Below are 27,351 nucleotides of genomic sequence, written 5' to 3' on the forward strand. Positions count from 1 at the left end.
GGGACAGCCGGCAGCGAAAGCGGCTTCCAGCGGCCCCCGCTGGCGAAGACAGGCGAACGCACGCCCGTAGTGCACGGGCGCTCAAGCCAATGAAAGCACATGGACGGGCATGTGTGACTAACGCCATGACGTCACGCACTCCCATCCATGTGCTTTCATTGGCTTGAGCGCCCGTGCACTACGGGCGTGCGTTCATCCGACTTCGCCGGCGGGGGCAGCTGGAAGCCGCTTTCGTCACCGGTTGCCCCCTCCGGAGGACGGCAGAGAAGGCTGAAAGAGAGAAAAAAAGTAAGTTGTTTACACTTATTCACATATTTAACATGTCTCATCGCTTCAGGAGGAGGGGTTTTTAGGTTTTCTTTGGTTAAAGTTGGGATCCACTTCCTGGTGCCTGTCATTTCAAATGTCATTTGAAATGACAGGTACTAGCGCACCCAGGATACTGTATAGGCGCTGTATAAAGTGCTTATACAGTAAAATGGGTTGCACGAGCCTAACGCTTCATGGACGCTTCTTGGACGTGGCTTGCATTTGCAAGCTATTTAAATACAGTATCGAGCGGTAGGCGAGCCGGACTGTGCGTGCGACAAACGCGGGTGCGCCCGGCACTAACGCAGCTCTTCCTACCACTCCTTACTGTATTGGCCTGTTAGTTTAGAATGCGCCACTAAACCGACACGGCTATCCCTCTGAAGATTGTTCTGATAATGTTTTACTTCTGTATTTAGTTTCTGGTAATCTGCTTTGGGAAGATATTTAGTTATCTGGAATATGTGGAGTATAAACTACAAATGTAATAATAATTTGGATCTATATTTTATTCAGACAGGATTCCAACATTTCTTGTCGATAGCAGGGCTGAATTAGCCATGCTGTTGATGGGACTGTCTTAAAGGCCCAGGAGATGGAGCTTTACCAAAGCTTAGTGCAGAGCTTTGCTCTGCGGCTGCGCCTGTGTTCCTGCGCAGGAAGACAGATTCTCCTCAGTCTGTCTTTTCCGTGCGCGGGATCGCATGCGGAGCACCTGGTCTCCTTAGACAAGTTATTTTTTTTTTTTTTTAAGAAATTTTATCGGACAAAAACATGCCACGTCCTTCAGGGTTCAAACCCTGCTCCTGTGTCAAAGTAATGTCTGTGACGGATGGACATTCCTTATGTTATGTGTGTCTTGGCCCAGACCACAAACAGGACCAATGTGTACACTGCGGTAAAATGTCACAAAGAGCCCGACGTCAATGGGCTGAAAAAATGGAAAGGCTTCGAGGCACCAGCGGATCTTATGCCCCCACCTTCGGAGGCACATTCGTCGCTGAGGCCTGTATCCAAACAGGCCGACCCGGGTAAACGAGCGGCCTCGGTGGGGCCATCTATGGAGGACAGGCCAAGACATAAATAAAAACGATGCCGACATGACCGACCCTCACCTCCAAATAAAGAGCGGTCAGGTAGGAGTCAAACCAGGCCAACATCAGACTCCGCAAAATCGCCAAATTTAGCGACTCTGAAACAGCGGGTGGAAGAACTGGCTCCGTCGGCCCAACGCATGTGTCGCAATCGGTGTCAAAAAAATCGATGTTGATGCACTCTTATTCGATGCCGTAACAAATTTCATCGACGCCGACGCAACCAGCGCCGAAACGACTCATTACGACGCTGACACACTCAACGCAGGAGCACCCGAAGCAGGCGCATTGTATTCCCGGCTCGATGCGCCAGAAGCAAATCTCGAAGCAGACTATGCAAGAACATCAAAAATGCACCACATGTGTATCCCAAAAAGCCTCAACCACAAGGGAAGCAGGTAGTGGAACCATCGTCACCACATCCCAGGCCTTCCTCTACGCCTTCATCAGTACATTCTCATATGCATACCGAGCAACCATATAAGAGAAAATTCAAACACAACGTTAGTGAGGACAATCTATCACCTATGTCAAAAGGGTTTCCTACTCCCACATATCCATCTCACCCGGATAAGGGCCCCAAAAGAAGAAGACACACTAATACGACATCGAGAGAGAGATGGAGTGAGGAAGCATCACAGTCTCTCTCCTCCTCATCATCATCTTCATCAGTTAGCGTGTATTCGGATCTGTCCTCAGCATCCCAAAGGTGTAACCTATCAACCTCGACAACTTCCACTACCTGGTGATGAAGGTTTACCGAACATTCCTCCACGTCCCCCTGACTTGCCAGGATTGCCTGACTTAACACAACAGGCAATTGCTCAGATATCTTTGGCTCTCACAGGTTTATTTACCTCTATTCAAAATTTACAAATACCGGAGACACCGAGTGCACCACCAAGTTTACCTCCAGCAGTGCCTCACCTCCCACCTATGTCTCCACCAAGACATGCTATGCCACCTCCAAACCCACAACCTCAAGATTTAACGGAACCGTTTCAGCATCCTGTTTCACAGCCTACCTCCCCTGATAATTCCACCGGTTATCCATCCGACCCCCATGGATGAACCATACTACCCCCCCCCCCCAAAGGACCTTTCCTATCCCAAATTCCTTGATAAAGTGGGAACAACTTTAAATCTGGACACGCAAAAGGTGCCAGACCCGAGAACGGAGACTTTAGGGATCCTAAAAATCTTTGATCTCCCTTCTGAACTGACTTCACTAACATCACATCAAGTTTTGGATTCTCTATTAGAAAAATCTTGGGAGACTCCTTTTGCAGTTAGTTATTTATTTTTAATTTTTATATACCGATGTTCCTGTATAGAATACATATCGCACCAGTTTACAGAGAACTGAACTGTTGCCCCAGGGGCGGATACATTGAAACAAGGTTGAAACGATATTTACAGTGAACAAGTGGAATGCATTAAAACATGATTAACATAATTAGTACAATTAAAACATATTTACAGTGGAATAAGTGGAACAACGGCTATGAAGAACAATTCGGAGGATGCTGTAGTAAAATGTTATAAGGAGTGTAGAAGTGAAGTATGGTGATAGAATAAAGATAATGCTAGCGACTATTACAGTAACAATGATAAATTACCATACGCTATTGGCTATGGAATAGTAAGAAAATACAGAGGAGTGAGGAGAAGTAAATATAAATAATAATAGGAGGTCGTAAATAATAATGAGGGCACAAAGAGGGGTAAACGACAGCCTCATGGGGCAAGTCTGCTGGGACTTCTAGTCCCAAAGGAGTAACCAAAGAGGGCGGGGAAAGGAGGGTCACCATAGGAAAGCAGAGGAGAACTGAAGTAGCAAGCCGGGAGGTTAAGAAGGGTGTCATCGGACCTTAACTCTCCAGGAACGCCTGGCTGAATAGCCATGTTTTTAATTTCTTTTTAAAAACCAAAGGGCAGGGTTCTTGGCGGAGGTCCGGTGGGAGCGAGTTCCAAAGGGGAGGACCAGCTGTGGAGAGGGCGCATTTCCTTAGTGATGTTTTGGCCGGCGGGGTGTACAGCATGTCCTTGTATGCTCTTCTGATGGGTCTATTAGAAATGTGCGGCTGAAGTTGGAAGGTTAGGTTGAGGGGGGAGATGTTGTGTAGGGCCTTGTGGATCATCATGAGGGCTTTAAAGAGTATCCTGAATTTAATTGGCAGCCAGTGAAGGTTCTGAAGGATAAGGGGTGATGTGTTTGTTTGTGAGGATCCTGGCAGTAGCGTTCTGGACCATTTGAAGTGGTTTGATTGTGTTAGCGGGTAGGCCCAGAAGGAGTGAATTGCAGTAATCCAATTTCGGAAGGATGATAGATTGTAGTACCAAGCGGAAATCTCGGAGGTGAAGGAGTGGTTTTAGTTTTTTTAATACTTGCAATTTGAAAAAGCATTACTTGGTGGTGGTGTTTATGAATTTGTTTAAGTTGAGTTGATTGTCAAGCAGCACACAAAGGTCTCTTACATGCGGTATATGGTTAATTGATGTTTTGGAGAGTTGAGAAGAAATTGGGGGGGTTGAGAGGAATGCAGTTGTCCGGAGCTATTAGAAGGATTTCGGTCTTGTTGGTGTTAAGGACGAGGTTGAGGCTGGTGAGAAGATTGTTGATTGCTATAAGGCAGCTGTTCCATTGGGACCATATTTTGTAGAGAGAGATGGGGATGAGGATCTGTATGTCATCCGCGTATAGGAAGTGCGTTAGCTTGAGGTTGGTGAGTAGATGGCAGAGTGGGAGGAGGTAAATATTGAATAGGGTGGGTGAAAGGGATCATCCTTGGGGTACCCCCATATTAGATCTGATTGGGTGTGATTCTTTATTGTTGATCCTTACCTTGTAAAACCTGTTTTCAAGGAAGGATTTGAACCAGTTGAAAGCAGATCCTGTGATGCCAATGTCTGCAAGTCGCTGTAGTAGGGTCGTGTGATTCATGGTATCGAACGCTGCGGATAGATCCAGAAGTGCGAGTAGGAAAGGTTGACCTTTTTCCAGGTTTAGGAGGATGGTGTCCGAGAGAGAGGCTAGTAATGATTCGGTGTTCAGGGCCTTCCGGAATCCAAATTGTGTTGGAGCGAGGATGTCGTTTTCTTCGAGGTATTCAGATAGTTGTCTGTTTACTATCTTCTCCATGAGTTTGGCGATCATAGGGAGGTTAGCTATGGGGCAGAAGTTGGCTGGGTCTGAGGGTGGAAGGTTGGGTTTTTTTAAGAGAGGTTTAAGCATTGCAAGCTTGAGTTGGTCTGGGACATGTCCTTGAGATAGTGAGCAGTTTATGATGTCTGCTACTGGCTTGGCGATGATGTTTGGAATGGAAAAGAGCAGGTTGGACGGTATGTGGTCTGATGGGTGAGACGAGGGTTTCAGCTTCTTAAGGATGTTTTCTATTTCTAAGGAGGATGTCAATTCGAAGGCTGTAGATGGAAGGTTGAGTGCGTGAGTTGTGAACCGGTGAGGAATGAAGAAATAGGCGGAGGAGAGGGCCCCGTGAGGGGTGCGACGAGAGTGGAAATTTTTCTCTCAAAGTAGTCTGCCAGTTCATTGGCCTTGTTGGTAGCTTGGTCGTCTGGGATGAGGGGTGTAGCCGGTTTTGTGAGGGCTGATACTTAAGAAAACAATGCTCTGGAGTCAAAGATAAAATGATGGATCTTTTTAGAGAAGAATTCTTTCTTTGTTCTGTTGATGACATTTCTATAGGAGTTTAGGCAGGATTTGAAGGCAGAAAGTGTTGTGGAGGGATTTTTACGCTACCTGTGTTCCTCCAGTATTGAGGAAAATTGATCTAAAGTTCAAGATGAGACACTCAAAATTCTATTCACCATCGCAGCTGCCGCATGCCTCTATAGTGATGGAGTCGGCATTACAAAGGGCAAAGAGAACAAAAACACTCCAACGCTCCCCCAGGGAGGGATCATAAATATTTGGACGACTTTGCTAAGAAATACTTCCTATCAGCAATGCTGACAGCTAGAATAAATCAACATCAATTCTATATAGTCCAATATATGTATGAGTGTGTGCAGCAATTAAAACTCCTATTTCCATCAGGGGAAACCTCACCAGCCCCACCCCAACCACTGCAAGATATAGAGGAGGTCACGTGACACCTCAGAACAATATATGAATCTTTTGAAACAAATTCTAGATCTGCAACAGCCATTGCGGCCCGTAGAATAGCATGGCTAAGATCCAGTGCTATTTGTGAAGACGTACATGAAAAGTTAGTAAATCTCCCCTGTATAGGGAACAACTTATTCGGAGACAGTCTACAGGAAACTGTAGCACAATTAAAAGAACAATCCGTAGCGGTACAGTCCTTAACCAATCCCTTACCACATACTTCTTTCTCTCGCCGCTACATACCGCAATTTTGGCATCCCACATACCAGAGACGTCAATTCAAGCCTTATCAATCATACATCGTACTATATTTCAGTTAAATCATACTATATTTCAGTTAAATTAGGCCTTTTATTTCTCTGTAAGTTCTGTATTGTTATCTGTTTCAATGTATTCCACCCCCGAGGCGACAGTTTTAGTTCCTTGTAAACCGGTGTGATATGTATATTATACAGGAACATCGGTATATAAAAATTAAAAATAAATACAGAGCCACTCCATATACACCTGTTCAACGCCCACAAGGGCAACAAACCCAGCAGCGTAGAGGTCATCCCAGGACCCAACGAGCTCAAACGCAAACACAGCAAAACAATCCAAAACCCGCGTCCTCTCTTTGAAGGGGACTGGGCCACCACCCCCTCCGTTTATTGGAGGCAGATTAACCAATTTCTTACAAGCGTGGTTGTCTATCACCACAGATCTTTGGGTATTACAGATAATTGGAGAGGGATACCGATTAAATTTCAGTACCAGGCCATCTCTCCCTCGACTGACCCAACTCAGTCAAAATCAAAGAAACCAAGCACAGCTGGACAGCGAATTATACAACCTTCGCAACCAGAAAGCGATAACATCTATCCCTTCAACCCATTACAATCTGGGTTTTTACTCCCCCACTACTTCCTAATTCCCAAGAAGTCGGGTGGATTGCGCCCCATTCTGGATCTAAGGGAATTAAACACCTGGTACGAGAGAATTTCAAGATGGTATCTCTCAAGTCGATCCTACCACTTCTACAACGCAACGACTGGCTGTGTTCCCTGGATCTGAAGGATGCTTGCACTCATATCCCTATGCATCCAACATCTTGGCAATACCTCTGCTTCCAATGCAATGGCAAACATTACTAGTACAAAGTCCTTCCTTTCGGACTATCAGCAGCTCCCAGGGTTTTCACAAAATGTATGGCTGTGGTGGTGGCCCACTTAAAGAAACAGGGAATCAAGATATTTCCTTATCTAGACGACTGGCTTCTAGTCGTATCAGACCCACAGATATTACAAACTCATCTTGAACTAACTTATCGAATGCCTCCAACAATTAGGCCTCGTCATAAATTACGAAAAGTCCAAACTCAATCCCTCTCAAACTCTTCAATTCATAGGAGCACACCTAGTAACCACCAAGTACAGAACATTCCTTCCACAGGACAGGAAACTTCTATCCTGAACACTTCTATCCAAACTACTAGCTACACCAAGACCGTCAGCTTGACTAGTACTCATGGTTCTAGGACACATGGCAGCAGCCATTCACACAGCACAAAACACCCGCCTGCACATGCGCAGACTACAGTGGGGGCTAAAGTCTCAGTGGTCTCAGCATCGTCAACCTCTTTGCAGTCAGGGATAAGACATGAGAGACATGAAGAGGGATTTAACATGGTGGCTATGACAGAGAACCCTCACCAAAGGCGCATTGTTTTCAATCGCTCCTCACAATGCCGTCCTCACAACAGATGCATCGCACAAGGGATGGGGAGCCCACCTAGACCATCTGGACACACAAGGTCAATGGTCCCCAACGGAGAGAACTTACTAGATCAATTTGTTAGAACTAAGAGCAATACGGAAAGCCCTCAAAACGTTCGCCCCATATCTGAGAGGGAAGAGAGTAATGGTCTACACAGACAGCCAAGTAGCAATGTACTACATAAACAAACAAGGAAGGTCAGATTCTTGGAGCCTGTGCAAAGAAGCACTTCTCATACTGGAGTGGGCAAACAGCAGTTCGATCCAATTACAAGCAACGTATCTTCCGGGCATTGCCAACACTCGAGCGGACAAACTCAGCAGGATTTTTCACCCACACGAGTGGGAGTTAAATCAACAAATAACAAACAGCATCTTTGACAGATGGGGAGTGCCCCACATGGATCTTTTTGCTACCGAACACAACAGGAAACTGCATCAGTTCTGTTCGATCCTGCCCAGTCCTCTACAGGTGTCGCAGGATGCCTTTCTAATCCCATGGACGGAAGGCCTGTACGCTTTCCCTCCAATTCCACTTATATCCCGCACAATTAAAAATGCATTCAAGATGCAGCAGATCTTATACTCATTGCACCAGCGTGGCCACGACAACCCTGGTACACGCATCTGCTCACGCTGTCAATCATGGCTCCCATCCTCTTAGGAGATCGTTGCGGTCTCCTATCTCAAGAGGAGATCCCAATGCACACCTCATTACATCTCTCTGCATGGAGATTGAAAGGACATTACTAAATGAACAAGGAATCTCGTCTCAAGTGCAAGATATCATATTGGCTGCCAGAAAACCTTCAACCAGAAAAAATTACCTAGCAAAATGGAAACCTTACTCTAATGGTGTGACTCACACCGCCTTAACCCTACTGACTGCTCTCCAGAATATCTTCTGGATTACCTACATACTCTATATTGCTCAGGTCTCGCTACCGCTTCTGAACGAGTTCACTTGAGTGCCATAGCAGCTTTTCACAAGCCACGTCAGGATAGGTCGATATCTGCCCATCCACTGGTAACGAAATTCATCAAAGGCCTCACTCACTTAAGGCCACCTATCACCAAACCACCGGTGGCCTGGGACCTAAATATTGTCTTAGAACAATTGATATGATTTCCATTCAAACCGCTAGAAATAGCACACCCAAAATACCTCACTTGGAAAGTGGTTTTTCTAGTAGCAGTTACTTCAGCCCGTAGGGTTAGTGAGCTACAAGTCTTAGTTCACTATCCATCATATTTGCAGTTTTACAAACAGAAGGTGGTGCTCAGAACTCACCCTTCTTTTCTTCCAAAGGTGGTTTCAGCTTTTCATTTAAACCAAGCAATTGAACTTCCTACGTTCTTTCCAAAACCACACCAAAACAGGGAAGCTCTACTTCACATGCTAGACTGCAAAAGAGCATTAGCTTATTATAAGAATAGGATGCAATCAGAATCCAGACCTTCCCAGCTCTTTCTCTCATTCAACCCTAATGCGCCAGGACTTCCAGTATCAAAGTGCACTATATCGAGCTGGATTACACAATGTATTCTTTACTGTTATCACAAAAAGGGCACTGTGCTATCTGCGAAACCAAATGCCCATCAAGTACATGCAGTTTAGACTTCCATAGCTTACCTGAGGTACGTTCCTCTTCTGGATATTTGCAAAGCGGCCACATGGTCATCTCTGCATACCTTCACTGCCCATTACTGTCTCGATCATCAAACTTCGGCAGATGCCAAGATTGGTCAAGCAGTCTTACAAACTTGTATAAATACATAAACATTTGACTGTCCACATTGAGTCACACCCTATTCTGAGAGTTACATATAAACGGTTAACGAAGGCGTGACTAGGAGCTTGGGACTCCCATCAATAGCAGGGCTAATTCAGCCCTGCTATCGACAGGAAAAGCAAATTTGCTTACCGTAAACGATGTTTCCGTAGTTAGCAGGATGAATTAGCCATGCGGCCCCTCCCTGGACGGTCAATACTACACGTACATATATAGCTTAATTACTGACTGAGGAGAATCTGTCTTCTTGCATGGGAACACACATGCAGCCGCAGAGCAAAGCTCTGCACTTAGGTTTGGTAAAGCTCCGCCTCCTGGGCCTTGATAGACAGTCCCATCAACAGCATGGCTAATTCATCCTGCTATCCACGGAAACACCGATTATGGTAAGCAAACTTGCTTTCCTGTGATTTAAAAAAAAAAAAAAAAAATACTGCTGCTACCTTTTGGGGTGAAAGTCAGTTTTGGTGCTTGATCTGTGTAGGGAGAGTGGAGAAGGAAAAGACTATTTGTATTAGCCCCCCAAGTCCACTTGGGTAGACTGAAATGTTGCAGGGAGATAAGGGGCCAGATTTTACTAAACTTTCTTCCCATAGACACAGAATATGATGGGAGGGCCCAGAGAAAAAATACACCCCGGGATTTCTGAGTCTCGGGGGCTTTCCTGACTTCCTTGATCCAGAATTGGCCCTGTAGTGTGTTTTTTCTCCTTTTCTTTCTTTCCAGCTGCATGGGAACCAGCGCTGGTATCCTGGCACTGGGAGCCTTCATGTGCAACTCTCCATGAATTTTCCCATTATTTTAACAGGCTCCTCTTCCCCCCACCCCTGGTTTTAGACTGGTCATTGGTGCAGTGGTCCTGAGGCTGGATCCCTGTATCACGGGCTTGAAGTCTGGCCACCGGGACCATACCTTCCCCTCTCCCGGGGACCGTGATTGCTTCCTCCACAGTGTCTTCAACCAACCTGGGGTGTGGAGGACCCGAGTCGCAGCTTTTAAAGTGCGCGATGTGCCAGTTTGTGCCTCAGTAGTACGCAGTCTGTCTTCCTGTCGCCTTCCATCCCACAGCGATGCAGAAACAGATGGAGCAGGATGGGAAGAAATTTGGGAAAGCTACGTGGGCTTCCGTGGTGCCTAGACTGGAGGAGCTGAAGTACGCGTTGGCGAAAGAGACTCTTCAGCATATGAGAGCAAAGGAGCTCTGCCTGAATCACAAGCGATCAAAAATTCGACAAAATGTAAGTGGTCAGGGAAATGCTGCAGGAGCTTCTTAGCCTTAATTATCTTTTTTTTTTCTTTTCCCTTTTTAATTCTTGGGTAGAAAAGTATGAAAAGGGTTTTTTCCCCATTTTGCATGTAAGGGAACATGCTTAGCACAGAGGACCCGAAATGTGTGTGTTCTGAATCTACAGGATGCTTTCTGCCTGTTTTTGTTTAATTTTAAAAAGTGCCAAAGGGTACGTTTGCAATAGCATTGGCTTATGTATTGCAGAGGCATTCTATTGTGCCAAAATTAAGTAGTTAGCCAGGAGAGCATAGCGGAACCTGTTGGCTCCCAGAAATAAAATCTTTAAGTTTGCGAGTCTCTTTCTCTCCTCCTTTAGACTAATAGGAAGGTGAGCCTCAGGGGCCATCTATTAGACAGCTTGTTTTTCCTCTATTGCAAGTGCTGCCTATAATTACTGGCAGGCTTCTTTAAAGAACCGGGGGTCCCCATTGCAGCTCGGGGTTACGTTAATCGAGCCCCTGTGGAAGGCTGCCCCATAATGTGGTGACGCAGCTCTGCTCTGCGAGCCAGATCTCTTGCGGCAGACTGCAAACCTTCCTATGACCACTAAAAGCAATGTGTATGGCAAAACGGCGTACAAAAAATAAATCTTGACAGATTTTCCCCCTCCTGACCTTTAAAGGGACAATGTGTTTGGAGAGGGGCTGGAGGGGGAGAGAGAGATGCTTTAAAAACCTGCTGAAGTCTAAATTTGTATTTATTTCCTCGTCTCCGTGGTTCTTGCTCACCTGCAGCATGATCCCACCTGGAGCAAGTAGGTAGCTTGTGGAAACAGTTCCCTTTTTCTTGTTTAAGAAAAATATCAAGGACCTTTTTTTTTTATATTTTAAGTATTCTCCCTTTCTAAGTAATAAAAATGGGAAATACAATATTTGTCAATAGATTAACATCAGTTTAAGGCAGGCAACTCTAGTGTTGGTTTATGGAGGTGCCTTGCTATGCAGTTGTCTTCAGCCGGAGGAACCAAAAATGGGAAAAAAAAACCAAAAGTGCCAGCTGGTCTGGTTAGAACGGATGCTCAATTTTACCAGCATCCAGTGGGATCGGAAAACCGATGCTGGTAAAATAGAGCGTCTGTTTCCTGAGCCCGCTGACAGCGCCACCTCTCCTGGGCCAAGAAGGTGCTAGGGGGTGCGTAATCATCCCTAGCAACTCCTTTTAGCGTGACCCCCTCATTTAAGTATAGGATTGCGCGCCCAGGATAGCATTGGGAGAACGGGCGCGATCCTGAGTGTGAGCATGGTGCTTTCCTAAGGGCAAGGTGCATAAGCTGGTTCCCATGTCGGTGGTTCGAGGTCAGAATCCTTGTGCCACCTAATTGCACTTCTTAGTCTGTGCCTGCCCTGGGGTCTTCGCAGTGCAAAGCTTTCTCACCTCCATGTATATGTGTACCTGCAAGCAACAACTGTTTTAACTGTGTGTTTTTTTTATGTTTAATTTGGTAAACTTCAGATGTACAGGTGGTGATTGTGCAGCAGTGCCAAGCTTTCTTCGTAGTATTCATTTTTGTGTCTTTTTTTTTTTTCCCCCCCTCCCCTCACAAATGTAAAGATGGAGAGTCTGGCTGAAAAGGAAAGCTTCATAGATGCAATAGATAAACTGGAAATGCAGTATTATGAAACCCAGTTGGAACTGTACGCTGTTCAGTTTGAGATCCTGAAGCATGAAGAAATGCTGCTGATGGCACAGCTGGATGTCATAAGAAGACAGATAAAAGGTAAAGACTGTTGTTGAGCAAAAATCATGGACCGTGTCAACTGGTACAATATATAATAGCAAGAGACAGAGAGAGTGTGCATTGAGAGACTCTGAGCCTTGTAAATCACATTGGATTTTGGTTAAAACCTTTCTCTATGGAAAACGTAGTGATATGGACTTCAATCGCACTGCATCATATTCCACAGAAATGACTATTTCACAGCCTCATTCCCCCCCCTATGATCCCAGTCCAGGGAACCTCCTTGGAGGTTGTGTGCCTGGACTATGGGCCCGAGTCACAGTCACGGTTTTCTCTCTCCTCTGGTTTTAACTAGACTTTTAGATTTTGCTGTTCACATCTGATTACTGCTTTTCTAGACAAGGAGGAAGAAGTTATTTACTATGATACCTGTGAAAATCCTGAGGAGCTCCAGGCAACTGATCAGAAAAGTTCCCAGCATTGCACTCATGTACCAGAGATGAGGAAGCTGAGGCTGAAGGCTCAGCAACTGGAATCAAAGAGAGGGGACATCTGTGCCAGAAGAGCTTATCTTCGGAACAAAAAAGTAAACATGCTGGACTTGGAGCATATAATGCATCAATTATTTGTCTGTGTAATAATGTACATTGCAGCAGTTTTCTCTTAGATGAGTTAGAAATGCATTCCACTTTCTTCAAATGTGTTAGAGGGATGGTTGAGACCTGTGTGGCTGTCCTATGGGAGAAGAGGAAAAGCAATATTTATTGCTATATGATTCTTAGGAAGTTGTTGTTTTTCATTGGCTCAGCAAAAAAGATTTATATCTTCATATCTGAAGATGTGTAGCTTAGAAGGTAATTTTCTAAATGAAAGATATAAGCTTTAAAGCCATTCATTTTTTTTTCTTTGTGCCAATATAGCAATAATTTGATTTACATTTTCATGCAAGTAAAACTAATATAGAAACTCTTCAAGTGTTTAGGCCTTGATTCTGTAAATTTTGGGCCTTAAGTCAAGAATAAATATCCATTGGCCAGAGATAAGATATCTCCAGAACCAACTAGACCAGTGTCTTCAATCAACCTGAGGAAAAATTCCTTGGCTGAAAATCTCCATTACAGAAGCTCAGAGGGTTTGAATAAAAGCCTCAGAAAGCTTAGGTTTCTGTACACGTAGGAAAATGTTGCTTCTGCTTCCTGATTGGCCGGTTTGGGTTTACTTGTGTAAAGTATCCCATGCAACTCAAGATTTCATTCTGGATTCAGGCTCTGAGAGCTTCTGTCATAGGCACAGAAACTCTTTAGAAACCAGGCTCTAGCAATTACAAAAAAAATGGTATAACAGTAGTTGTGTTTCATTAGCATATCTGGGAGCTTCTTCAGTACTAGTTGCATGCTGGGATCTGTGGGTCTCCTTTATCAAGGGATTTCCGCAGTCACAAAATACAATATTCTTGGTGAGTCGTGCCCCATGTCTTGGGCTTGGATGCTGTTAGATACATTACACAAACACCTGCAACCTACAAACCTTCACACACCCTTCCTTCCATGCTAATCCTAGGCATCCCAGAGGCAGATTGAGGGAGGGGAAGGCTTGGAGTATATTTGCTGAGAATGTTTTTTTATGTTTGTCTTCATCTTAAGCCCCCCCCCCCCTCCCAAAAATAAAAAAAAATTGAATGTGCATACATAGTGAACCCATCTCCCAAACCAACCTGCAGCAACCAAATTTTCAGCATCAAATATACATATAGAAAGTAGAAACTTGAAATAACATTTTCCCATTAGACGTATGGATCTAGCATCAATATTAAACAAGCAAAGAAAAAAAATTGTGCAGCAGTTCTAATGGGCTTTTTTTCTCACAGGATTTCTTGGTGTTATCTGCCTGTGTAGGCTGCACTACTCAAAGTGGCCACAAGGTGCCAGTATAATCTATTATAGGATACTGCTATCTTTTGGCCACTGGTGGTACTGCAGGTAAGAATTTCTCCACCACCCCCCCCCATACAAAGCATTCTGCTAGATCATAGATTTTCTGAGAACATGGTTGCATTTATTTAGATTTCGCTCACACCTCTTTCATTGGTAGCTCAAGGTGAGTTTTATATTCAGGTACAGTAGGTATTTTCCTTGCTTCAGAAAGCTTACAATCTAACTCCTAGATTTATCAAAATGCTATAAATATAGCGGAAATAGCACCCACAATTTAAAAAAAAAAAAAAAAAAAGGCTAATTTCCCTGCTCCTGCATTGCATAGGTAATTTTCGCAAGGCGCGATACATTTATTGCACCCGCACTATTTTTCACTTCATATGCTAATTAATACACCGCAGGCGCATTACCGGGGAAAAGGGTTTTTATCACACATGCCGCCCAGGCGGGGGGAGGGAGGGGGAGAGAGAGAGACTTTACATAGACACATGTTGATGCCTATTTTATAGCACTGTAAGAGAGGGCACACTTAACTTGGGTGGGGTAGGATAGGGGTGGTGGTTTTACATACACAGGAGGAGGTAGGAACAGGAACATACACATCACTGAAGATTTTCTGCCATTTTAACTCCAGTGCATTGTACAAATCAACTCCTCTTGTACCTTTCATTAATTGAAATGGCAGAAAATCTTCATTGATGGGGTACGTTCCTGTTCCTACCTCCTCCTGTGTATGTAAAACTACCCCAGCACAAGTTTAAAATATATATTTATTTGTCCTGAAAATGTGATTATTGTAGGTTGAATTGTTCAGGAGATTGTGCACACAAAACAAAAACATCTGTTTTAAGGGAAAAAAAATCTCTCATGTAACTTGGATATCTGTATATAACTTAGATAACATATACAGACAGATATCTCTCCAGCCATTTAACCTATAGTAACCAAACATTTGGGAAAGGTAAATCTATCTAAGAGCTAGAAATCTAATAATAATTTCCCATAAAACTTGCAAATCTATTCAGAATGGGGGGGAAAGCACCGATAAGAATTGCTCTGCAATTCATTTCCTCCTCATGTGTATGCTTAGTTTTATCATTTGGCTCTTACTTTCCTATAGAAAATTCATTTTATTTTTATGCGACCTCCAGCAAGTGATCAGGTTCTAAAGGAAAAGCAGAAGCATCAAGCGACAGCATTTAAATGTCAGCCAAAAGCGGTGGGAAATGACAAGGTATTGATTGATTGTGAACCCAGATTAGCTGCAATAGGCAGAAATGACATTTTTCAGGTTAATGTTCCTCTATTTGTAGGAAATAAAAGCGGTGTGTGTATTAGTCCATAACAGTATTCTGGTGCTTAAAAGATGTGTATCTAATCCTTGCTTACAGCACTATGATGACTTTAGAATTTAATCGCCACCTCCTCTCCTCTCCCTCTTTTGAGTTAACAGGGTCTACACAGTGTGATGGTTTGTAGGCCCCAGTGATGGGGGAGGAGGCAAGTGCTGTACACTCGCTGGGAATTAAACATTTGTCTGCTGGGGCAAAACCTCGCTAGCATAAGCTGCTGCTTTTACGACTAACGAGGATGGTAGTGAATTCATTCAATGTGCTCTTATGCTCAGCTTAAGATATGCAGTCAGTCAGACAGCAGCTTTGTACGAGACTTATGGTCTGTGTATGTTGGCATGATTGTGACTCCGGACGTTGAAGGAAAAAAGTGTGTGAATTCTGCTTTTCTCACCAGGATAAATGTCAGGAGTCTCAAGAGCTTAAACTTCGGCAGGCCCAAGAAAATATGAAACTCATTCATCAGCATCACAGTATACAGATGGTGAGTGGTCAACGAGGAAACTTTTATCAAGCTTTGAGCAGCACATTAGCTTTTCAGGCCGACTAAAAATCTTATGTGCTTGAGTGCAGAAAAGAGACAAGCGGAAAGAAGAAGAAAAAAGGAAAAAAGAGTGGGTTGATGAAGAGCGGCAGAAGACTCTGCAGAGGCTAAAATCATTTAAAGAGGCAGGTATTTCTCCGCTCCCTGTGCAACGGGAGAAAGCAAGCACAGTAACTAGGCAGGCCTTCCTGGGCATGAAGTCGGCCAATAAACAAGACTGGCAGAGGGCAGAGTTTCAGCTGTCCAGACCAAATTGAGATGGACAAAAGCAAATTGCTGTGGCTGACAAGCTGCTGGTTTCCTGTTCTTCCAAGTGTGGATGTGCTCAGAACAAGTTGGACAAAGCCTTCTCTGCTGTTTATATTTGTACAGGGAAGGGTTTTGTTGTGCACAAGTGACTTCATGTCACAAGCAGTATCCCCCACCCAGAAGACACTTTCCCAAATGACTGCAGAATTGCAAAGCTGCTGGGTACTTTTTTACCCAAGAATTCTGCACCAATTGTTAAAGGAAAAACTCTGCTTGTGACATGAGAAATTGTAACCTGCTTTTTGTCCAGATGACTTTTTCCTGGTAGAGTTACACTGTGCCATTTTTGAAAATTTGTGTGTGTATACTTGCAAGCCCCGCCCCTCCCTGTCTCCCCAGGAATGCCACCTTTTTCTGGGCATAAAATTACACACGTAATGATGCTACATTTGAATATTCCCTGCATATAGAGAGGGTAATTTTCAAAGACGTCCATTCTGCAGGTTAAAACCTGTTTTACCCACAGACGTGCCTTTGACAGAGTTATCGCAATTGAAATGTTAAAAGGGAACGCAAGACCAAAAATCTTTTTCTTTCAAGCATCTGCTGATTTATTAAAAAAAAAAAAAGTATAGAAAAAAATGAGTTCATTTCACTAAAGTAGTAATGCCAATTTGGAAGAACAGTTCTTCATAGCTACGAAATATCTGACTTGGAGGTTATTCCTGTTTAAGATTGGCCAAAGTTAAATGTCGTCTGTCCTTGGCTCTGTGAGATCTGAGTTGCTTTGGGGAAGTTTCTTGGCTTTCGATGATTCTCCATAATTTAATTGGGTATATAGTGCTAAATCATAGTGTGCTACAGACATATTTTGGAAGAGGAAATAGCCATTTAGCTAAAAACCATGGCACCTGTGAGGGAGTCTGCTAGTTTTGTTGGCAGGCCGGTCTGTCAGCCCTGCTTTCCCCTAACAGCTCCTTTCTTAGCATCCAGTCAGATGAATCCAGAACAAGTGGGTTATGCACCTCTACCTGCAGATGGAGATGGAGCAAACTGATGTCACAGTATATATACCCCTGCAGTGCCATCAGCCTGCTAGTATTCTCCATCTCCAGCAGATGGTGGAAAGGCATCTCCCTACTGAGGATTGCTTCATTTTGAGAAAGGAGAATTAAGGAAATAAATTGTGATACCAAATGGTCCCTCCCCCAGTTGAGAATTCCTGAGGTGATTTCCTTGGTCGGGCGCTTGGTTTTCATCCGACGTGGACTTAGCTGCTTAAGCAGCTGAAAGGCAGCGGGTGCAGGAAGCAGATCGTGATGGTGAGCTTCTTCCTTCCCCTGGTCTCCATGCTGAGCGCACCGTTACGACATTCGTCCCGCTCCATGACAGGTCGAGGGATGTGGGCATCCTGGTGAGTTGAGCAGCCTCCTTAGGCTAGGCCCCATTCCGAGGCTTTTTTTGGTGTGTGCTGCATGGCTTTCCACTTCCTTGGAGAGTGTTTGAGGCCTGGTGTGAGGATCAAGGTACTCTTCCTTTCCTTGGTCAGGATTCTGCTCATTTTGGAATTTTAATTTAAAGCTTTTTCTATACCATCATTCGTTATCACATCACAATGGTGTACAAAAATATGTTTAGAACTAATTGGCATTCACATATTTAAATATCAAAGTAAATAACACTAAGATTAAAAAGTGTAACACATAAAACAAAAACTTATTAAACAGCTAAAATGATTACAATTTTGCTGGATGGCTTGAATAAAGGCTTGGCACTCAAGTCCTTTAAGGTACAAAAGTAGCAGCTCTTGCCTGTTTCAGGGGTCAGGTAAATGGTGGATCCTTATTGGCTCATTCTGATGTGGCCATTTTCTAAAAGGAGTAAAACATCTTGGATCTTTTTTGCAGTTTCTAGTGCCCCTATGGAGTCTTAATTTGGTTTTGAATTTTTTTGGCAGACCCTACGTTTAGTCCGCTATGTACTCTGTCCTTGTGGTTGCTGACCTTGAAAGCGGTGTTCCCTGTGGCAATTTGCTCTGCGCGTAGGGTTTCCGAATTGCAGGCCTTGTCTTGCCGGGAGCCATTTCTCCAGGTGACTCCAGGGGCGGTACAGCTGCGTACTGTTCCTCTTTACCGAAGGTGGTCATTGAGTTTCACTCGAATCAGCCATCTCCCTGCTATCTCTGGATAGAGAGAGAGATGTACAGGAATGTCATCTGTTGCGACCCTTGGATGTCAAGTGGCATATTGTTGGGTATCTGGAAGTTACTGAGTCTTTGCGGAAGTCGGATCGCCTGTTTGTCCTTCACAGGGGTACTAGACAGGGAGAGCCAGCCTCACTGGCTACAATAGCTCGTTGGATTAAGGAGGTAGTCTTGGCTGCATACGTAGATGCTGGGAAGCCGTTACTTAGGTTAGGGTTCATGCCAGTAGGGCTCAGGTAGTTTAATGGACAGAAATGAGATTATCTCCAGTCAACATTTGCCAAGCTGCGACGTGGTCCTTGCACATCTTTTCCAGGTATTATCATCTGGATGTGCAGGCCCGGGAGGACGTGGCCTTGCACATGTGGTCTTGACTGGATCGCAGGCAGCCTCCCACCCTATTTGGGAGTAGCTTGGGGTACATCCCACTTGTTCTGGATTCATCTGACTGGACGCTAAGAAACGAGAAATTACTACTTACCTGATAATTTCCTTTTCTTTAGGACATGCAGATGAATCCAGCTTCCCACTCTTGGCTGCTTATTGATTACATAATGATCCTCCTGTGTGCCTACATGTTACAAGGATTATTGGTGTAACTCCAGTCCCTAAATTAGTGTTACATTTTTGTCTGAGTGCAGTGTTGCCTGTTGGGTGAGTATTGCAATGGTTATCTGTCTTTAATCAAGTTTTTTGCTAGTCTATCCACAGTTGCTTTTGAAGAAAATACTGGCAGGCTGATGTCACTGCAAGGATATAAATACTCTGATGTCCGTTTGCTCTGTCTCCATCTGCTGGTAGAGGTGCATAACCCACTTGTTCTGGATTCATCTGAGTGTCCTAAAGAAAAGGAAATTATCAGGTAAGTAGTAATTTCTCATTGACAGGCAGTGCCGTAGGGTGGGAGAGTAGCAAAATAGAGCCCCAGTTTTTGAGGAGAATAAAACTTTGTTCAAATCCTTGTTCTTAAGTTTTAGTAAAGCACTTTCTAATTGAAGTTCCCATTATCTGAAAAAATTCATGGGCTTTGGCCTGCGTTCTAGTATCCAGAAAATCCATTGTCCAGAAAAATTCCCATTATCTGAAATTTTTATGGGAAATCTCCCATTATCTGGAGTAAGCTTGGTTGTAATCATTCCAGATAAAAGGTGCTTATTCGTCCAGGAGAAGCTTCTCACTGTAGGCTCTTTGAGGTTGGGTAAGCTAGAGTACTCCTTTTAAATTTCTTTGCATTTTTATGTTGTGAAAATTTTAAAGTATCAGACTTTTTCTCTTACATTCTAATGAATTTTTTTACCAGATTGTTATTTCTCTCATCACTACTTAAGTTATGAACTTCCTTTGCTATGTTTAATTTGCTTAATAGCAGTAAGAAGGTGTATGACTCCAGCTACATTGGTTTATTTTTACTTTTTATTTTTCAGAAATGTCCAACCAATTTTGTGTTGAAAACATCTCGCAATCAAACTCTTAACAGAAGACAAGCCCAAGGTGTTTCCCACCAGAATTTGTCTGCCCAGCCGCTTTCAATTGCCCTGCAGGCAGGAGGTGCTCTAGTACCGCACAGTGAAGGTTTAAAAAATACAGATTGCCCAAAGTTCCAGACAGACTTCCCTGTACAGTTATTTGTTTCATCGGTTGACCCGAAGCAACACAACCACAATGAAACGCTGCTACAGCCAGCCCCGCATCAGCTACCACCTCCTCCTCCTCCTCCACCACCACCACCACCTCCTCCACCAATAGCGATATCGCAACCTCTGCAGTTAAGACCATTACTGGAAACAGATACCAGACCTTTACCCCTGATCTGTGAAGGATCTGCTGCAAGCACTGCTACAAGAAAACTTGAAGATTCGTCTAAGCCCACTTTAAGCCATCATGCAGGTAAAGAAAACCATCTAATTCGGGCATCATCTTTCCTATAGTGCATTCTCTTACTTCTCCAAAGGTGCCCTTAATCTGCTGTATTCAGATGCTGAAGACAGGTTACTGCCTAAGTAGTGATGGCAGTGATTGTACTCGGCTTCCTTAGGCTACATGTTTGTATGCAGCATGCCTGATCCCCCACAAGCCATGCAAACTCTAATACCCAAACTTAATGCAAATCAGGGCAAAGTTCATTTATTTCCACGTCTGTTAGGGCTGATTATTTGCATTGGGTAAGCAGATGCTGGGTCAGTTTTGCTGGGAGAAGGTAAACCTGTGAAATTTCTGGGAGAGTGATCAGAGGGGGTAGCTCTGCTGATAGGATATTTTTTTGTCTGTGACTTTGTGTGTTTATTATGGAGGTGAGTTTGACTAATGAGCAGTAGATAAATTTTATAAATAAAAAAAAAACTAATAGCACCATAGCAATCCCAGGAGAGTAACCATAAAGTATATTAAACCCTTCCTAATAAAGTACAGTACTTGGACATTTTCAATAGCTATTCAGGTTGAAGATGTCAGGTTAAAAGGCATAGCAATCATCAGACATAGATCTCCGTTTAAAAGCTCAGTTTAAAAGATCATTTTTGTTAAGAGGATTTACATACTGACAAAAGTTGAACTGGACAGTCCATGTGGATGAATTCTTTTTAATCTGATGGTATAAATTTTCTCCATGTGGGATATACATTCTAGCTATGGGCCTGTATTAGCCCATAATAACATAGTAGATGTCAGAAAAAGACCAATTGCCCCCTCCAGACTACCTAGTTGTACCTATCCACACTGCAAAGATAAATTTCAGCTGCTATCTGTGAGAGATTGCTCCACAACCAAATCAGTTGTTGCTTCCTTGGTTTTCTATCATCCTGGGTAGAAGACCCTATAATATCCCATCCTTAATTCATCTCCATGTCCCATCACCAAGCTCTGCACCAATCCAAAGAGCTGCCAAAGCTAGTGAGGCCGGTGCCTGGGCGTCTGACATTCTTGGGACCCTTGTTCTCTTGCTGGACAGTACCCGATGACCACCAACAGGCCAGCATCAATCACATTAGGTTTATTGGGAGCTGTGGAACGTGCTGGTATCTTACCATTGCCTCCATGACCTGCAGTATCTCTAGCTCACTTTATGTATTTTAGATGTAGTTCTCACCTTTTCATTGGTAGTTCAAGGCGAGTTACATTCAGGTGCAACAGGTAATCTTCTTTACAATGAAGCCATGGAGTGTGAAGTGATTTGCCCAAGGCGTCTTAGTGTAATCTAAACCCTGATTTTCAGTCTGCTTCCCTAACCACTAGGCAGCTACTCCATGGCATTTGATTATCTTGAAGATCATATGCAGTATCTTAAGGGTTGCCTGTGATATTTCTTTTTCAGTGCCCTTCACTAAAGCTTTTCTCCCATTTTATGTCTAGTGGGGAGGGGTGGAAGCTTAGCCTCAGGTTCATCTTATTTCTTCTCTCTACAGTGCACATTACAGGTGGTGTACATTAGAAAAAGGTAGCCATGCCTGTTACTCAACCTCTGGATGGGTAGCAGGGTCAGAAAATGGGATGCGTGCATTTATTTCCTGCTTACACAGTAAAGGGCCTATGCGCTTTAAGATTTTCTCCCATTTTGTGTTTTTAAGAAAAATGTTTAGATTAGACCCTTTCAAATGTTAGAAATGTGACAGTTTGTGCATTCATTTTTCTCCTTTTTTTTTGGCCTGGCAATGAATTTTTTACAAGTTGTATTTTGGGGAAATGGCTAAACACATTCTATATGCAGGCTGTTCTTAAATTATCCTCGCTAGTAGTGAAGTACATGCAGACTTCAGCCCAAATTTTCAAAGCAGACTCACCCAAGTAGAGCTGCTTTGAAAATTAGCAGCTGGATTTAGAACCCAGAACGGCACTTCAGCACACATTCATGCCTGCGTGGTAGCTAAATATGTATGCATAAATCTATGCACGTAGCTTCAAAAATCAAGTGTGTGCGCAAATGCAGGAACTCTGCCCTTCTACTCATGCTTGCCTCCGCTTTTGAGGGCATGAAGGGTGTGTTTGCACAATCTCTACCTCCCAAAGTTGTTCCTCCTACTGTTACAGAATGACAGCAGATAAGGAGCATTAGGCCCATCTAGTCGGCCTAATTTCCCTCCTAGTGCAACAGTACAAATGCCAGCTGATCTGACTTTCCCCTCATCTCTTCACCATTAGGCATCTTCTGTGCGTCTCAGGCTTTTTTGAATTCTAGTACCATTGTTTTGTCTCCACGATTTCCACTGGGAGTCCATTCCATGCCCTTTATAGCCGCCTTGTGCCTAATTTTCGGAAAAGGCAGAATATCAAATGCTTTGAAATAAACAAAATCCACCACCCTTTCAGCAAAGAACTTTCTCTCATGTTGCTCTTGTCTACATCTCCCTGTAATGTCCATTTCCCTGTACGTACCCGGATCAGTCCAGACTGTGGGTTGAGCCTCCTTTCCAGCAGGTGGAGACAGACTAAAACTGAATACCAAGTATATGCAAGAGCGTATAGTTACACCATGTTTCTTACATTGTTCTACAGTTGCTCCATTGAGCTTTATGGTTACTTGCTTGATCCTATTCTGGTTTTGTTATTTTCTGCTTTGACAATGGTTATACTGAAGGGTTACAGGATAGGATCTATCCTCCTAAAGTATATCCTTTCAGTTTTAGTCTGTCGCCACCTGCTGGAAAGGAGGCTCAACCCACAGTCTGGACTGAGCCGTGGTACTACAGGAACAAAAATTAGCAGGTAAGAACTAATTTTCCTATCGTGATCTCCTCCTCGTATTCCAAGGGTTTGCTTCTTGGGAAGCAAGAGAGAGCAGGAAAGCTGTCCACGCTCGTGCCTGATGGTAGGGCAGCATTCCTTCAGACGAGACTTCTTTGCCTCATGAATGCACCTTTTCTCAAAGTCTGAGCACGTTTCTAACTGCGTACACCGGAAAGAACTCAACTTGTTTTTTTCCCCAGTAATTATAAAAATGAATAACGGATTGATTTAGTACCTTTTTATCTAAAGAAGGTAGCAACAATGACCCAGAAACATCTATCTGAGAGTTTCTAGAAAGTAAAGCCTTGAAGCAGCAGCAGCAGTTTGGAGGTGCCCAGTTACTGTTGAGTACATCAAGGCCCAGGGAAATAAAATGAGTTGATGGCAGATAGGAGTTTAGGACGTGTCTGAGGAATTCTTCTGACTCACGGTAAAATGACTTTTGCTTCAGAGAGAAGAGGTGGTTGTCTTGATTGTCATTTGTACTGAAGTCACATATCTGTTCTACTCTCCAAGAGCATTCAAAGCCATGCTGGAGATTTTTGTGAATTTGTTGCTGTGTTCAACATTTGGTTCATGTGAATGCTTCAACAAGAAGCTGAATGTGCTCAAAACTTGAATTGGCTGTACAGGTTCCTTCTGTGGTCACGCTGACACTTTTTATAGTAGCAGTTTATGGGAGAGGCTGAGAAGGGAGGAATGGATTCTTACAGGATGTCTACAGCTAAACGATTTGTCCTTTCACACATTCATTGCATTTGAAGAAACCGTGAGCCTTTCCTCTCAGCTGCCAAGCTGAGCAAGAGTGGCAATAAGTTTGCATTTTTTACACGTGCCAGAATTATGAGTAGTTAGAATTGCAGTTCATTGTGCATTTTGTCACTTTTCTGCTTTATAACTGTGTGTGCTGTCAGAAACTGTTATACAGTGGCTATAGCAAGTCTACACCTCCTTGAACATTTTCACATTTTGTTGTCAGTGCATCAAACTTGTATGCATTTAAACTAGGACTTTTTCCATTCATCAACACACCATTCTCCATAGCTTTCAGGGCCAAAGATGCTTTTTATTCTTGGACGAAGCATATACGCATCCAAAAACCAAAATTGAAATCCCAATAATTGGTTAAGTCTGCACCTGCTATAGTTAATCTGTGATGTGAGCAACTCTGGCAGTAATTACAGTCTCCACCAACTTTGCACATCTCGATTTGTCAGTACAGGACCATTCTTCTGTACAAACCTGGTCAAGCTCTGTCAGGTTCCTTGGAGGATGTTGCTGTACAGCAATCTTTGAATCAGGCCACAGAGTTTTGGTTGGGTTGAGCTCAGGGTTCTGACTGGGCCACTCCAAGACATTTAACGTTGTTTCTTGAGCTGCCTTAGTATAGCTTTGACTGTGTGCTTCGAGTCGTCATGCTGAAAGATGAACTTCCAGCTCAGCTTTTTCAGCTGCTTTTTTTTTTTTTTTTGTACTGTCCTCCATTCATTGTCCCTTCTGTCCTGCCAAGAGCCCCAGTACCTGCAAATGAAAACCATCCTCGTAACAGGATGCTGCCACCACCATGCTTCACGGTAGGGATGGTGTTCTCTGGGTGATGCGCTCTCTTGGGTTGTGCCAAACCTATCACTTCGCATTCAAGCCAAAAAATGCTATTTTAGTTTCAGCAGTCCACAAAGTGTTTTGCCACATCGCTAATATCCCCGAAGTGACCCTTTGCATACTTAAAATGGGATTCAAGATGGGTTTTCTTGCCACCCCACCATCGAGGTCTGATTTTGTTGAATGAACAAGTTGACTAGCTTGGCCACACAAAGCTGTAGCTTTTTAGAGTTGGTTGTCTCCCCGAGCAGTCTCCTCCTTGCTTGGCATCCTGATCTAGGCAGGGTCTACTTTTCCATTTTTCCATAATTGCCGTGAGCGAGGTTTCAGCTGCTTCATTTAGCGTGTGCTTTCAGAATCCAATGCAGGCAACATGCTGCTAAGTTAAAGATTTTTCAGTATGAAGAGGTGGTCATAAAAAGAGATGCTTCTATGCCAAAAAGTGTAAAAACATGAATAAAACATTACTACAGAAAAGCGAGGAAACTAAGAAAGAGTCGCAGACACTTTGTTAGAGCCAGGAATTGAGCAGATTTGATACATCTTGTACCTACCACTTTCTGCCATTTACCAGCTGAGTCGCACGCTCACTAAATGAAACCCAGCTTTACTATTAATCTTTTATGCCGTCAGTTTTAATATATAATTCATTAAATAAAGCATAAACTGAAATGCTAGCAGCCGTATTTTCACAGAAAGAATGCTGTTGTGTTTCTTCCATCCATCCTAGAGCAGTAAAAACTTCTTTTGACCTGTTTACAGGATCTATGGATGAGGTCTTGGCTTCCTTGAAGCGTGGTGAAGTTCTTCTCCGTAAAGTTGAACAGCGTCCGGCGTCTGTAACAGAGTCTGGCGTCAGAGAGAGCATCCTGCTAGCCATAAGGCAAGGCGTAAAACTGAGGAAGGTTCAACAGGAGCCCAAGGACGACGTTGCTAAAGAATCGGACAACGAGTTTGAGAGAAGTATTAAGGCAGCCATTCAGAGGATTAAGAAAGTTTCAGCAGACTCAGATGATGAGGAAAAACAGGATTATAAAAGCGGAGAGTGGGAGAGCTAGTGCTGAAGAGCCGTGATTTATAAGACTTTTGTGAGGTTCTTGCAATGGAATATCTTTCATGAGTGTGTGCTATAAAAAAAAAAATTATGAGGATATATTTTATCTACATCTTTTAGGGATTGTTTCAATTGAGCAAGGAGATTTTATTTTTTAGCAGAGCTTTAAAAATAGTCACTCTGACTACAGAATAGTATATAATGTACTTAAGCCATTGAAGGCTGAATTGTTAAAGGATTGCCGTCTAATTTAAACACACAACGGAGTGACATTTCAGGAGTCACTACACACAGTCCTGCTGTTGAAAATCCTCCATTTAGATAGGGATAAGTTTTAGATATCCAAAAGAAGTTAATGTTGAATGTATTAATTTATATTTAATGTCTGATTTATATTTCTCCTTTCACAGTCAGATCCCTGTTTGCTAAGCATTTTTCCCCCTAGAAATAAAAGGGGAGAAATCCTTTGACTAACGCTCCTCAGCTTGTACCTGAGGCAGCAGAGGTTTGCCGGGTCTTGCCCAACGTCACGAGGAGTGGCTGTGTGGGGTTTAAATCCTGGCTGCCTTGGTTCTTTCAACTTATCCATAAACCTTATACCCTTTAACCAATATATTTTGTGAATCTTTAAAGATGTATTTCTAAACATTTAGTCACCTGACCTTTTTTTTTTTTTTTTAGGAGCCTCCCAAGCTTTATTAGTCAATTCAATAGAAACATTTTACTCAAATGTGGTTTTTTTGTATTTAAATAAATTTTAAAGATTCAGCCATCACTTGCAGTCCATACTAATAAGCCATATTTTACATAACATCAATGACTGCCAAAAATGAGCAGCTAGCCCATCCAGTCTGCCCAATTATTCCTGTCCATGTGGCAAAGGATAAATCCTTTTGGGTGGATGAGCATGCAAGATCTCCTATCTAGTTCACACACTGCACCCTTTCCATGTCTAATCGCCAGATCCAGTCACAATTTAAACAGCCACCAGCACCAGCGTGGCCATTGCCCAAACATCTAACCTCCTAGGTTCCTATGGCCTTTCTAGATAGTACCCGAACAACATGAATGCATAGCTTTCCAAACACTCAGCTTTTTCCGCAACTGTGTTTCCACTAAGGCTTGTGCATATACCTCAGCCTGCCAGACAGCCGCAACTGCATGCTTGCCTGCATTTCCACTATGTCGTCTAATATTTCATAGTACCCACTTTGCCATTTATTGTGGTATCCTTATTCTTGTTAAATTGGTTGAGTAGGGCACGTTAAACGAGTGCCTCTAGACCAGTGGTTCTCAATCTTTTTCCCATCCCTTGACAGACCAGCTCACATGTGTGACACACTGCTCATTACAATACACAGCGGAAATAAAAAAATAAAGGCCCAGTATTATTTTTATTGTTAAAAATGACACAAGGGAAAGATACATATACTTTCTGAACAGAAATTGCATAAACGGTAAACATCCCATACCAAAACACCAATTTCCAGTACTCAAACAGTAAACACCTAACTTAAGAAAAGGCAACACTGAAAATATTACACCAGGCCTTAAGACACCAATACATCTCCTATTAGGAAAACAGAACAAGCCAGGCTACTATGGAGCCCTACGCAGAAACTACACGCCAGCAGAAAACCTCACCTAAA

The 27,351-nt window shown here is 43.3% G+C and overlaps 1 protein-coding gene across 2 annotated transcripts in view; it reads left to right on the plus strand.

Moving 5' to 3' along the window:
• Window positions 1-25,790, plus strand: part of WHAMM (WASP homolog associated with actin, golgi membranes and microtubules) — a 51,055-nt gene extending 25,265 nt beyond the window's left edge. Inside the window, exons 4-10 of one of the 2 annotated variants that reach the window (XM_029574702.1) lie at window positions 10,148-10,317; window positions 11,919-12,084; window positions 12,444-12,631; window positions 15,729-15,815; window positions 15,905-16,000; window positions 19,752-20,214; window positions 25,411-25,790. In XM_029574702.1, coding sequence (XP_029430562.1) covers window positions 10,148-10,317; window positions 11,919-12,084; window positions 12,444-12,631; window positions 15,729-15,815; window positions 15,905-16,000; window positions 19,752-20,214; window positions 25,411-25,706 — 1,466 coding nt within the window. In that variant the 3' untranslated portion in view covers window positions 25,707-25,790. The remainder of the gene's footprint in view (window positions 1-10,147; window positions 10,318-11,918; window positions 12,085-12,443; window positions 12,632-15,728; window positions 15,816-15,904; window positions 16,001-19,751; window positions 20,215-25,410) is intronic. The other variant, XM_029574703.1, reaches the window with a different exon arrangement.
• The last annotated feature ends 1,561 nt before the right edge of the window (window positions 25,791-27,351 follow it).

The sequence above is a fragment of the Rhinatrema bivittatum genome, chromosome 13, assembly GCF_901001135.1.
Source record: "Rhinatrema bivittatum chromosome 13, aRhiBiv1.1, whole genome shotgun sequence".
NCBI lineage: Eukaryota > Metazoa > Chordata > Amphibia > Gymnophiona > Rhinatrematidae > Rhinatrema > Rhinatrema bivittatum.